Below are 14,973 nucleotides of genomic sequence, written 5' to 3'. Positions count from 1 at the left end.
TCCCACCGGTTGCAGGTGTACTTGCAAATTAAAGTTTGCCTCACGTGTCCCGTCTCAAGTAGTACAGACGGCCCAGGAGGGTGGAGCTCTGCAGCCTGCCTAGCTGGGCGTGTGCGTGTCTAGGGGTGTCGGGACACGCGCAGGACACACACAGTCGCCCTTTCCTGGTCTCGTTCTTACCGCAGGGCTGTCAACTTTTACGCTCCTCCCTGCGCGCACAGCCCCCTCCTCACGCTGCCACCCCTCACGCCCGCCCTCAAAGTAGGAGGTACCATTTTCATTGGATATTGCTTCTGTCACTCCTACTCCAGAACCAATCATTCGAGTTTTGATGGGGAGCGACTAAGCCAATGGAAATGCTCGCTACAGCCCCTGCCGGGTCCCGAGCGCCGGGAGGCGGTGCCGGGGGCGGGGTGCGGCTGGGGCGAATTAGTTGCCATTCGGAGTGAGGAGTGGGTAGAAGCGGCGGCGGCTGCGTTTGCGGTGGTGGGGACTCCGCGGAGCGCCAGCACCTCGAGGCCCTTTCTCCCTATCCTGGTCCCCAGAAGCAGGCCTCCAGGCCCTCCCTGCAGCTGCCGGGTTCTCCCGTGCGTGCAGCCCCGCCAGGGCTGAGGAGAAGGCTGCGAGCGGCCCTCGGGGCTGCGTGATCCGGGCGGTTGCCCTGTCAGCGCGATGCCTGGAGCGGTGGTGGAGGCGGCCCCTGGCTCCTCGCAGACCCGGCCGTGACCGCCACGCTGAGCCCAGCCGGGCGGTTGGGGCCGTTGGACGTTTGTTTTCGCAGCCTTCCCCTCCCCCCTTGCTGAGGCGGCGGGGGTGTGCGTTGGGGAGGGGGAGCTCCAAGACTCCTCCCTCTCCGTGATACCCCCGCCCCTCCCCCTTACACACTCGCACGCACTATCGCGCCGGCTCCCACACGCTCGAGCGCCTCCCGCCCCGCGCCTCCGTGTCGGCCGACGGCGTCCAGGGCCCGCGGAGCCACCATGTCCACTGCCTCCTCCTCATCCTCCAGTTCCTCTCAGACCCCTCATCCCCCGCCGCAGAGGATGCGGCGCAGCGCCGCGGGGTCCCCGCCCGCCGTCGCTGCTGCCGGGAGCGGGAACGGTGCGGTTGGCGGCGGCGTGGGCTGCGCCCCGGCTGCCGGAGCCGGCCGGCTGCTGCAGCCCATCCGCGCCACGGTGCCCTACCAGCTCCTACGGGGCAGCCAGCACAGTCCCACGCGCCCACCCGCCGCCGCTGCCGCCGCCTCGCTGGGCAGCCTCCCGGGGCCCGGCGCGGCCCGCGGCCCCAGCCCCTCCAGCCCGACGCCGCCGCCGGCCGCAGCCACGGCCGAGCAGACGCCACGGGCCAAGGGCCGTCCGAGACGGTCCCCAGAGAGTCACCGGAGGAGCAGCTCACCTGAGAGACGGAGCCCCGGCTCGCCTGTGTGCAGAGGTAGCGAGCCCAACCCTCCCGTCCTCCCGGGCTGCGTCTCCCCGACGGTGCCCTCCGTGGAAACTTCAGCCTCTTCGGGCTTCTCTTTACTAGTGCATTATCGAAGGTGTGAAAGTGGCTTTGGGAATCTCACTCCCCCCCCCCCCCGCGGTCTCTGCGGGGCTTAAAGGAGCGAACTGAAAAGCAACTTTTATTTGACCCTCACGCCGCCCCTCAGATTTTCTCTTCCATCACTCGCCTGCTTCGAAAGGTTTTTCAGTTTAAAAGCTGGCTAGCTCATTCGTGTGTTTGCTGTTTGTAACCGGGGAAAGAGGAGCTGGGCGAAGCACTTAAACATGCTCACAAACTCTCCAGCAGCGGATAAGGTGGTGGTTGTAATCTATACAGTCTCTTTGTGCCTTCCTGCAAAGTTCCTAACGTGCCTATAACTACCGGGGTAATTTTTTATTTTTTAGAGGGATGGTGGTATTAGTTATGATGTAAGGATATCGGCTAGATGTAATGATATGTACTAGAGGGGATAGTTTTGAATGTGCAATTGAAGTATATACGGTTTTTCCCCCAGTTCTCTCTCTTCCTCCGTCCCTCCCTCTCTACCCCCTGCTCCGCCCCCCTCTCTCTCTCTCTCCCTCTCTCTCTTCTTCTCTCCCTCTCTGACTCTCTCTCCCCTCCCCTTAATATATTCATGCATCAGAGCACTCCTGCACTAGAAACAGTTTATGCCCAACCAGAGATTTTCATGGATGAAATTTTGAAAACGTATTTGGTGAATGTGTTCGTTTTTTCCTTCCGTTTTTAAGTACACTTAACAGTTCAGGATCTCAAGTTTCTTTTTTGTTAGGTGTCAAAGTTAATGGTGAGCTGGTGGATGCTGTGGGTTTTCGTTAGCGTTTTCTGTTTTGCTTTGGTTTTGTTTATGTCTAGGGACACAGTGCATGATCTAGTTGAGCCCTGGGGGAGAAAAGGAAGATTAGCCAAAACAGGGACTTAAAGCTCATAAGGGAGAGTGGAATAGCTAATATTATTAGATACCAGCCTAGAGCTACAGATGCTGCTGCTGCTGCATTGTGGAGGGAACAGATCATACTGAGTGGAAAAATCTCTGCTTGGAAGGGAAACACTGTCAAAGTCTAAATTGTTTATGTGGTATGTGGATTTTTTTTAAATGGAGTTTTCTGAATGAAGGTATTAGAGTTGGAGAAAGTGGTTGTCTGCATTATGATACATTGCAGTCTTGGTGTTTTTGTTTTAATATTTCAGACCTGTAATTAGCATGTTACTAACGCACTTGTTTTCTGACCACCTCATGGTGAACCGGGGTAGGATGTAGTGAAGTGGAATGAGTACATGAGCACCAAGAAATGCATCCTGTAATCTGTATGCACTGGGAGGAATATGCTCCCCCACTCCTCCCCCAGGTCAAGCCAGCTGCTGCAGAAACTGATAGCAAATCCTGAATGAATGAATGAAAACAACGTGATCGCCCTAATAATGACCACAATTGAAACACACATCTTTGACTGTATTTTATAGAAAAGGCCACCATTTTCTAACAGATTAATGCCATATGCAACTCTCTTGCACATTTTCTAGAGCTATATGAAATGAGAAGTAACAGAACCAACAGAAAACAGTTACATAAATTTTTTAGTGATTTCGCTCCAACAGTGCACAAATTAAGTTTTGGGATTTTCTTGTAGGGACTAAGAGGCATAAAATAAGCCTTGTAGATTGTGTATAGAGGGTCTTGTGGGTAAGAGAAGTTTCGGTAATTACTGCAACAACATAATGGCCATCTAGTACCTCCTCCCCTTTTGTATATAAACACTAATATCTTACAACAGATAATAATACAACTTGTTTTTCTGCATCCTTCAAAAGACTTAACTGCTTAGGAATTACATGCTCCATCACCAAGCAGTTTTAATGAAATTTGTGATCTGGCTTAGGCTATTCTCTTTGTTGTAGTATGGCACATCCGAGTTTAATGCAATTTTAATGCAATCATGATGAAAACACTTTTCTGAGTCTGGTTGTGCAGCAGACAGATTGCAGTGTCAGAGAGCTTGTGTTGGGAATGGAAGGGCTTTCTTTGCTAAAGATATTTTTCTACAGTTTTAAACACCAGCTGGTTTTGTCAGTTTCTTACCTTTAAGTGATTTTTGAATGTGGGCTCCTGTGCCCCCAGTTCCCTGATTATATCACTCCTATGTTACTTCTCCGTGTCCCGCCTTTTTCCCTCCCTACCCAAATTAAAACTATCCTACTAATCTATTCTGTTTCCTTAGCTAGTTAAAATCCATTATCTGAAGAGTTGATTTAATTTTTCAAATGGTTATCTTCTCAGTTTCTTTTGAATGCTGTGAGGTTCTGACTTGATTGGTTTTTAGCCTCCACTGGTCAAGGCTCCTGCTGTTGCCACTGCTGCTGCAGACACTGACATCACTATGCTGCATGAATGAAAAACAACAACGTGCTCCATTTCTTCCTCTGCTCTCTACCTCCTCCTTTTTCTGCACACTTCGGGGTGTGTGTGTGTGTGTGTGTGTGTGTGCAAGATGGTGTTAAAACTGCATTTGGAACTACATTGTGAAACATTAACTAGTTGATGGCTCAACGGGTATGTATTTAGAGGCATGTTGTTTATGGAAATCTGCAAGTGCTATGGGCATTTGGACTAGAGGTGACAACTGAGCATTCAGTATTTCATGCATTTTATCTGAGTGATGATTAGAGGAGAAAATATAGTAGCTTAAAAATGCTTTTATGATTCTTTTACCAGGAAATTGTGAAACAACACCATTTCTAAATACATTATATGATTATCTGCCTCTTAAGCATTCTTAATGTGTGTATTTGTAGGACTAGAACTAGAGTAATAGAGAATTGATATTCAAATTGTTTCAGAATGCTGAGGAAAAGCTGAATTCTATAAATAGGAATAGTCAATTTTAATATTATTATAATATTAATTTATACAACCCAGGAAAAAGATGGTAATTTCCTTTATTTTTGTAACATAGTTTTAAATAATTTAAATAGTTACTATAGTAGAAAATACATAAATCGCCAAACACCTTGCTCTATATAGAGGACATGGAGTTTTACAAATTGAAACTGTTTTGTTTGTGCTCATGGATCGTTTTCTGTTTTTTTTTTTTTTTTTTTTTGTATTTTTAAAACTTCAAGATTTGTTATATACATTCATTTCTGTACCTTTGCCATTAGTAAAATGTCATCCTCTCTCTTGTTTTGTTCTGAAGGGTCTTGAAGTGGTGAATGACAGGCTGCTGAATGAATCCTCAGGCTCCCTGTGATGTGTTTGTAATAGATGTAAAATCATAAACTATTATGCAAATAGTTGTTTTTTTGTAATGGTAATACATAAAGTCTACCTTTGAGATAAATAGAGCAATTCAGATGAGAAAAAGCAGGATGTTAATATTAAAATTAATGATCTTTAAGCTAAAATTATAACAACCAAAAAAATATATAATAAAGTTGCTTCTTTTTGAAACCTCACAGAGCAGAACCCATGGATTTAAACATAGTACAGATATTCACAGTTTTACTGTGCAAGATAGTTAGTAGGAAATGCAAACCTTTTTTTTTTTTGTAAAGCTAGAGCATTAGGATGAATTATAAGTTCTAAAGCATGTAAAAACAGTCATATTTAGAGTAGTCTGGATAGAGAATACAGCTTATTTTTAACCGTACCAAATCTAATAACAAAAACATGGAAGAGCTTGTAATTTATATAGCACCTGTTATGAAAAATAGCATGTGTTGGTTCCTAATTTAACATATCAGGTTTATTTAGGTCTAATACTCTAACAGATTGCTAACTCTAGAGTGAAATTTCATTAGACTTTTTCATGAGCATCTTGAGAGCCTTGTTGTTTTATACATAAAGAAGTTATGCTTCTATTCTAAAAGATAATACAAAGCCAGCCAGAATATAATGTTAAATAATTGCATGTAATATATGTTTGCCTATGTGTTAATTAATTCATTTACTTTCAGTTTTTATCTTTTTCTTAAATTTATCTTTTTAAGTCATTTTTATACTGAGCTCAGTGGAATACACAAAATTTTAATAACTTTTTCTCTTTTTAGAGCTACTCAGATATTCTCTTTCTATAAAGTTTATTCTCAGGCTGATATTCTTGGAAATTAAGATCCTCCCTTTCCATTTTAAAATTAATTAATTTTCTTAGAGTGCTTATAGAAACTTCTTTCAAAGTGTTCTTCTACTGAGTGAAAATGTGTTAAAGTTTTTGTTTTTTCTAAAGAGACAGGTCTGACTTTTGGAAAAGATTTTAATTCTCAGAGAACTATACTAGAGAGCAGCAGTGTTCATTATTTACAGAACTAATTTTTTCCATCAGTTATCTCATGGTGCCTAAAATATCTAGATCAATGAGTGAATAGCAGAATAGATAAATAAACTTACAGTTATTTAATCAAAATCTACTGTCTTATGTTCAAAGATTATATTCCTCCCAAATAACTGTTATTCTAAGCATATTGAATATTAAATACCTAGGACATATAAATCACCTTAGTTAGTTTTTAACTGTATGTAAAGTTCTGTGTCTATAGATTCAACTGGAAATTATTTTATTAATTACAGTACATTTTACAGAAGGACATTTCACTGCAGTGTACTTTTCTGCAAGGACTTAATGCAAATTAGGGTTTGTACTTTGGGGAAATGTTGAAGGATAATGGCATGCTTGTGATTTTTATTTTACTTGTGGTAAGTCAGGCTACATGTGAATGAAAAAAAAGGAGTAACTGAGCTCCATGGTAGTGTATAGAATGAAAATAAATGACAATGTTCAACAAATGGCTAGTCAGAGAAGGTTTTCCTTAAGTCTGAAATTTTTAAAAATTCTAAAAGTCTGTTTTATTAAAATGTTCACAGACAGTTAATAATCTGCCAAAGAGTATATTCTAATGACTTAGTTATTCTTAATTTTAGTCTGATCTTTTCTCCAGAGCTTAGTATTTCCAGGTATCACCAAGATAGACTTTTTGGCAGCCCCTGTCCTAGGTCTGTGTCTGGCACTGTTTTTTTTTGTCTTCAGTATATAATTTATTCTCTTATTAAGTGTCTAAGAAGCCAAATCACTGACACTCTTTCTGTGCTATATGCTGTTTAATTATTTTAACAAGAGGTTGAATTTATCTAACTGTTGGTCTCTGCCAAAAGTAAGTGGAGGAAGGAGAACACAAGTACTTATATGTTGATATAGAAAGCCTAGGGAACTGATGGAAGAGCAGATACTACCTGTGTTTCTCTCTACTCTTCATCTGGACCCTTGGAAGTGACCATGAGTGGACTCATCATTTAGCTAGTCTGGAAGAATTTTTGTGCTTATTCTGAAAAACAGATTATAATGGGTTAGCAGTAATTCTGAACAATCTGAGGATCTTATATTATGAACAAATTGTGGAAAAGTATTTTACTGTAGTATGAACAAGCATGGCAGATACCTTTAAGCAGTGTTGTTTATTCCAAGTGAATGTTATTGAGGCACATACCAAGAGGCAAGTTCCTGAATACCTCAGTAACTTTCCCTATATTATGCTGTGTCTCTAGTTGTAGGTAGGAAGGAAGAAAACATCTACTTGTGTGCTAACTATATGCTAAGCAAAGTATACTTTGATTCAGCAAGGATTTAGGATGTGAATGTTCTCATTCCAGATCCAAAGTTCATACCATGAGACTATCCTGTTGCTCCTAACTCAAAAAGACTCTGATGTTGATGATCAGCTCTGATTTCTGAGCTGAAAGAATGACAAAGGAATTGGTTTTCTTTTGTTTCCATGGCACTGTTAACGCTGTGCTGGGATATGATCTGACATTTTCAGAATGTCTAAAAATGTGAGACCTAGTTTGTTGAATGTAACTAAAATATAGATGGATTGGCCATATTTCTTCATTTCTTTCTTGCATAAAGTGTGTGTGTGCGCGTGCGCGTGTGTGTGTGTGTGTGTGTGAGAGAGAGAGAGAGAGAGAGAGAGAAAGAGTGAGCATGACAGAGAGAGACATCCTTGTTCCTGAGGAGAGAGAGAAATTGTTTCTGAAGATAAGAACGTGATTGTATATGGCCTTTCTTACATGTAATCAGAATCTGTACTGTCCTCAAATTACATTATAGTGAATATAAGTGCTTTTCTCACCTTTTCACTGTTCATGAATGTTAAAAGTTAATTACATATGGTACTAAACAGATGAAGGCTTCAGGAATCACTAAAGAGACAGGTCTCAAGTGATTGTCCGAACAGCTGGCACTAGGTTGATTCATCCCTCCCAAAAGACAACAGGCTTCCAAGAGCCTGCAGTTTGTGGGGTGAACTGTGTACGTATGTAACTTAATAAAGTCTACCATACTGCACCTTAATGATGGCTCACCAAAAATAGTGATGATTTAAAGAAGCCTGTAGGCCTGGTGCAGTGGCTCACCCCTGTAATCCCAGTACTTTGGGAGGCTGTGGTGGGCGGATCACTTGAGGTCAGGAGTTCAAGAACAGCCTGGCCAACATGGTGAAACCCCATTCTCTACGAAAAATACTAATTAGCCAGATGTGGTGGCATGCACCTATAATCCCAGCTACTCAGGAGGCTGAGGCATGCAAATCGCTTGAACCTGGCGGGGTGAAGGTTGCAGTGAGCTGAGACCATACCACTGCACTCCAGTCTGGGAAACAGAATAAGACTTAATCTCAAAATTTAAAAAAAGGAGGCCGAGTGTGGTGCCTCACACCTATAATCCCAGCACTTTGGAAGGCTGAGGTGTGTAGATCACCTGAGGTCAGGAGTTTGAGACCAGGCTGGGTAACATGGTGAAATGCTGTTTCTACTAAAAATACAAGAAACTAGCAGATGTGGTGGCATGCTACTTGGGAGGCTGAGTTAGGAGAATCGCTTGAACCTGGGAGGCAGAGGTTGCAGTGAGCCAAGATTGCGCCATTGCACGTTAGCTTGGGCAACAAGAGCGAAACTCTGTCTCAAAAAAAAAAAAAGAAAAGAAAGGGCACTAATAACCCATGGTTATGTGGCAAAATTGTCTGCCAGGTTATTAGAATTGTTAAGAAATCCTGCCGGGCATGGTGGCTCACACCTGTAATCCTAGCACTATTGGGAAACTGAGGCAGGCAGATGGCTTGAGTTTAGAGTTTTAAGACCAGCCTGGGGACCATAACAAGACCTGGTCTCTACACAAAATATGAAAATTAGCCTGGGCATGGTGGCACACTCCTGTAGTTCCAATTACTCAGGAGGCTGAGGCAGGAGGATCACTTGAGTGCCGGGAGGCAGAGGTTACAGTGAACCGAGGTCACCCTACTGCATTCCAGCCTGGGTGCTAGAGTGAGGCGCTGTCTCAAAAACACAAAAAAGTTAAGAAATCCACCAACCATCTAGATGTGTTTCATAATGAAAAGGCAAAAACTGCTACAACTTCCTGTCTAGTGTTACTGAAGGTCAAATACTTATTAACTACTGACAGTAATAATTCCTTATTTATCCTGCATGGCCATAAAGAGAACTTTTGTGAATAGTCCCTGTAGCTAATTTTAACTTTTACATTACTAAAAAATTAACTTTCTGATGAAACATTTTCTAACATTATTATACACTTGATTGTTAAGCATAGTGAACAAGACATAAATGAACTCCTTGTGACTTGATTAGCTTTATTAATACCTTATTGATAATTCATATACATAAAAGTGATTACTATAGATGATGTTGAGTATAAGACCGAATGAGTATTGACTGACTAGAGTTGCAGTATAACTGATTCTATAAATTTGCTTTTGGGATTTGCTGTTTTTCTAATGAAGGCAGAGCAAAGCATGTTTGACAGAATTAGTCCTTGATAGTAAACCTGGCTGTTTTCTCTAGAATTATCAAATGAAAGGCCAAAGTAATTATTTTCCAAATGGTTCTATAGGCATGTCTTAAGAGACATAAATGTATCCTGGGAAGTAATAGATTTGGAGTCAAGAAACTTGGGTTCTCTGAATTTCAGTTTTGGCATTTGACTTATGACAAGCCACTAACTGCATTGTATCTTCTATGTCTTTAAAATGAAGGGGATAGGCCTTTAAAGCTTTAGTTGTTTAGGGAGAAGATTCTGCTATTGATAGGAAAAGAAAGTTTATTAGATTAGATGATTCTTGAAGTGTTTACTTATTGAGCTTTTATGCCAACTACTAATCTTTGGTAGAATTCAATCTAAGGTGATTTTATTAACCTCTTTTCACAGATGAGGAAATGAGGTCCTGAGAAGTTAAATAATTTGCCCAAGATCAGGCAGCGTGCACAGGGCCCTTGTAATGCTCTAAGTCCTTGACTTCAAGATAGCTCAAAGTTGTTTTTGGAACCCAGTTAGTTGTGGGGCAAGAAAGTATGCACAATTATCCCACTGCTTATATAGTTAAGTCATAGAAAGGCTAAATATAGCTTTGGAGCATGAGGGAGGAAGAGAAAGCTAAATGGGACTAGACCCTAGGGTGCATGGAACTTAAAACAGTTGCAGCTATCCCCAGTAATTATGCCATCATTGGGCCTTCCCTTTGGTCCCTAAAGGACCTATCACTTTGTTAAGACAGAATTTAGCATTTGATTTTTAAAAACTTCCTTTCACATAAAATTTCAAAATCTGGGTAGAATAAGGTCTCTTTTGTGTATTTTCATATTTGGCAATGTAAACTTTATACACTCTGCCAATATATAATAAAGTATTATCAGGCTACCTTCAGCCCCATCATTATGTTTGTCTACATTTATCATCCTTTCATATTTTAGCAACTTTTAACATAGTATTTTTTTATACAACATTGTCATGGCAAAACAAGGCACACTACCTTAAAAAATAATTTTATTTATATCTGCTTGGCCCTTTCACTTCTTTTAGGTTTGTTGATGTAATATAGAAAAGAAATTTTAATCTCTATTTTAATAATTTCTTCCAGAGTGTTTGGATGTTTTTTAGTGTCATTTGTGCTTACTGTAAGTTCTGCATAGTAGTCAATGTGGAAATTATTCTCTTTTATAAGTAACATTAGATATTGTATTTGTTGTTAGGATATTAAAAGTATTGTATAGAATCTTTGTGATGGATAAAATTTCTCATAAGATTTCTTCTGTAATTATATTTACTTTTCTGTTTAAATAATCAGTTATACGTTGAATTAGCGAAGTGTAATGCTGGTATCTTAGAAGATAATACAAGCAGTAGGACCTAGTCGCTCAGGGTTACATCAAGTCTAGCCATATGGAAACTTTGCTATTCTTCATACAAACTTGTGATCTTTCCATGAAGGTACCAAAATATCATAGTAAAATATAGATTGGTTTATATGTTTAAAAATAAACAAAATATATTTACAGTATCTTTCAAAGTTCTGTGTCATTTTCTTTCTTCTAAAGTTTTCTTGGAGTTACTCTGAACATTATCCCTAAGAGAATCAATCAACTGTCCTGCTTTAAGTCAGACCACTAAAGTGTCTAGGACTTACTAAACTGGGGTTGGCAAACATTGCTAAATGCATCTTCAGTAGTATTGCAAAAGTGACCATTTAGACTGTGCTCAGAAATGAGAGTTTTGAAAAAAGCTATAGTATTCTGTAATATTTTGATAATGTAGCTTAACAAGTGTATTTTAAAGGTCTATAAATACTTTACATGCCAGAGTGACCTATTATTTGAGAAAAAAACTCATTCAAGCAATTGCATTTGCTCACTTTGTATCTTTTTGGTGAGCAAATAGTGGGTCAAATTCTTAGCAGATTTTAAATGAATTGTCCCGGTTCAGAAATATACTATTCTCACTGAGCTTTGGATTTTATATATGAATTATTTATTTCTGAGTTAGCTTGAGCTTTTTCTGGTGTTTTGTTTTGAAGTTGCCACTCTCTTTATATGTCTTTTTCTTTCATTAGATGAAACTTAAAATATTAATAGTTTAATCCTGTAGTTTCTATAACATACATCTAATGTACCTTGCTACCTGTACGGATTAGCTATAGTTTGGCCTAGGATGATGTCAATGGCCCTCTCTCTGCACGCATATATATTCGTGCAGAAGTCTGAACTGTATTATTGGATGTGGCTTCTTGCAATGTAGTAATATGTAGTAATAATGTTGCATAGTAATCTTGGGCAGTGATGGCTTGTGAGGCTGTTGAGATAAGGAGGACTTGGCTTTGGCTAAATATTTGTTGTTCTTGAGCTAGAATGGAAAGTGACAAACTTTTCATGTGTTATTTTCACCATTTACCTGAAGTCTTAGTTGAATGCACACTGGCCCATTTTTCTTTCTTTTTTTTTTTTCTCTCTCTCTCTTTTTAAAGCAGCATGATATCTATATCTATATCTATATCTATATCTATATCTATATCTATATCTATATCATCTATATATGCACACACACACACATATATATGTTATGTATGTATTTTATTGCACTTTAGGTTCTGGAGTACATGTGAAGAACATGCAGTATTGTTGCATAGGTACATACATGGCAATGTGGTTTGCTACCTCCATCCCCATCACCTTTATCTGGCATTTCTTCTCATGTTATCCTCTCCAACACCCTACCCTCTACTGTCTCTCCCCTAGTCACCCCCCGACACAGACCTCAGTGTGTGATGCCCCCCTCCCTGTGTCCATGTGTTCTTATTGTTCAATACTCGCCTATGAGTGAGAACATGGTGGTGTTTGATTTTCTGTTCTTGTTTCAGTTTGCCGAGAATGATGGTTTCCAGATTCATCCATGTCCCTACAAAGGACATGAACTCATCGATTTTTATGGCTGCATAGTTTTCCATGGTGTTTATATGCCACATTTTCCCTCTCCAGTCTATCATCAATGGGCATTTGAGTTGGTTCCAAGTCTTTGCTATTGTAAACAGTGCTGCATTGAATGTATGTGTGCATGTGTCTTTATAATAAAACAATTTATAACCCTTTGGATATATACCCAGTAATGGGATTGCTGGGTCAAATGGAATTTCTATTTCTAGGTCCTTGTGGAATCGCCACACTGTCTTCCACAATGGTTGAACTAATTTACACTCCCACTAACAGTGTAAAAGTGTTCCTGTTTCTCCACATCCTCTCCAGCATCTGTTGTCTCCAGATTTTTTAATGATCACCATTCTAAATGGCATGAGGTGGTATCTCAATGTAGTTTTGATTTGCATTTCTCTGATGACCAGTGATGATGAGCATTTTTTCATATGTTTGTTGGCTTCATATATGTCTTCTTTTGAAAAGTGTCTATTCATATCCTTCGCCCACTTTTGAATGGGTTTGTTTTTTTATTGTAAATCTGTTTTAGTTCTTTGTAGGTTTTGGATATAAATCTTTTGCCAGATGGGTAGATTGCAAAATTTTTTTTCCATTCTGTTGGTTGCTGGTTCACTGTAATAATTGTTCCTTTTGCTGTGCAGAAGCTCTGGAGTTTAATTAGATTCCATATGTCTATAATGCCTTTTGTTGCCAATGCTTTTAGTGTTTTAGTCATGAAGTCCTTGCCTATGCCTATGTCCTGAGTGGCTGAATGGTTTTGCCTAAGTTTTCTTCTAGGGTTTTTATGGTGTTAGGTCTTATGTTTAAGTCTTTAATCCATCTGGAGTTAATTTTAGTGTAAGGTGTCAGGAAGGGGTCCAATTTCTGCTTTCTGCACGTCTAGTCAGTTTTCACAGTACCATTTATTAAACAGAGAATCCTTTCCCCATTGCTTGCTTTTCTCAGGTTTGTCGAAGATCAGATAGTTGTAGATGCATGGCGTTGCCTCCAAGGCTTCTGTTCTGTTCCATTGGTCTATATCTGTTTTGGTACCAGTACCATGTTGTTTTGATTACTGTAGCCTTGTAGTATAGTTTGAAGTCAGGTAGCATGATGCCTCCCACTTTATTCTTTTTGCTTAGAATTGACTTGGCTATGTGGGCTCTCTTTTGGTTCCATATGAAGTTTAAGGTGTTTTTTTCCAGTCCTGTGAAGAAGGTCATTGGTACCTTGATGGGATAGCATTAAATCTATAAATTACTTTGGGCAGTATGGCCATTTTCACGATATTGATTCTTCCTAACCATGAGCATGGAATATTTCTTCATCTGTTTGTACCCTCTCTTATTTCGTTGAGCAGGTTTGTAGTGGTTTGTAGCTCTCCTTAATAGGTCCTTTAAATCCTTGTTAGTTGTATTTCTAGGTATTTTATTCTCTTTGTAGCAATTTTGAATGGGAGTTCATTCTTGATTTGGCTCTCGTTAAGTCTGTTACTGGTGTATAGGAATGCTTGTGATTTTTGCACATTGATTTCATATTCTGAGACTTTGCTGAAGTAGCTCATCAGTTTCAGAAGATTTTGGGCTGAGACAATAGGGTTTTCTAAGTATACAATCATGTCGTCCGCAAATAGAGACAATTTAACTTCTTCCTTTTCTAATTGAATATCCTTTATTTCTTTTTCTTGCCTGATTGCTCTGGCTGGAACTTCCAATACTATATTGAATAGGAGTGGTGAGAGAGGGCATCCTTGTCTAGTGCCAGATTTCAAAGGGAATGCTTCCAGTTTTTACCCATTCAGTATGATATTGGCTGTTGGTTTGTCATAAATAGCTTTTATTATTTTGAAGTATGTTACATCAATACTTAGTTTATTGAGGGTTTTTAGCATAAAGGGCTGTTGAATTTTGTTAAAGGCTTTCTCTGCATCTATTGAGATAATCATGTGGTTTTTGTCTTTGGTTCAGTTAATGTGGTGAATTACGTTTATAGACTTGTGTATGATAATCCAGCCTTGCATCCATGAATTGAAGCCTACTTGATAGTGATGGATAAGCTTTTCGATGTGCTGTTGCAATTGCTTTGCCAGTTACTTTATTGAAGATTTTTGCCTCTATGTTCATCATGGATATTGCCGTGAAATTTTCTTTTCTTGTTGAGTCTCTGCCGGGTTTTGGTAACAGGATGATGTTGGTCTCATAAAATGATTTGGGAAGGATTCCCTCTTTTTAGATTGTTTGGAATAGTTTCAGAAGGAGTAGTACCAGATCCTCTTTGTATGTCTGGTAGAATTTGGCTGTGGACCTGGACTTTTTTTGGTTGGTAGGCTATTAATTGCTGCCTCAATGTCAGCCCTTGTTATTGGTCTATGCAGGGTTTCGACTTCTTCCTGGTTTAGGCTTGGGAGTCTGCAAGTGTTCAGGAGTTTATCCATTTCTTCCAGGTTTACTGGTTTATGTGCATAGAGTTGTTTGTAGTAATCTCTGATGGTGGTTTTTACTTCTGTGGAGTCTGTGGTGATATCCCCTTATCATTTTTTATTGCATCTATTTGATTCTTCTGTCTTTCCTTTTTTATTAATCTGGCTAGTGGTCTGTCTATTTTGTTGATCTTTTCAAAAAGCCAGCTCCTGGATTTATTGATTTTTTTTTTTCAAGGATTTTTTTTGTGTGTCTGTCTCTCTCCTTCGGTTCTGTTCTGATCTTAGTTATTTCTTATCTTCGGCTAGGTTT

General features: G+C 39.9%; 1 protein-coding gene across 5 annotated transcripts in view; it reads left to right on the top strand.

Annotated features, from left to right (window-relative positions):
- The first annotated feature begins 431 nt into the window (after window positions 1-431).
- The window catches only part of GLCCI1 (glucocorticoid induced 1), a 145,664-nt gene continuing 131,122 nt past the window's right edge, over window positions 432-14,973 (top strand). For all 5 annotated transcript variants that reach the window (XM_054237268.2, XM_054237271.2, XM_054237267.2 and 2 more), the window contains exon 1: window positions 432-1,431. In XM_054237268.2, coding sequence (XP_054093243.1) covers window positions 981-1,431 — 451 coding nt within the window. In that variant the 5' untranslated portion in view covers window positions 432-980. The remainder of the gene's footprint in view (window positions 1,432-14,973) is intronic.

Source organism: Callithrix jacchus, chromosome 11 (genome assembly GCF_049354715.1).
Source record: "Callithrix jacchus isolate 240 chromosome 11, calJac240_pri, whole genome shotgun sequence".
NCBI lineage: Eukaryota > Metazoa > Chordata > Mammalia > Primates > Cebidae > Callithrix > Callithrix jacchus.
This window is presented reverse-complemented; position numbering and strand designations above follow the sequence as displayed.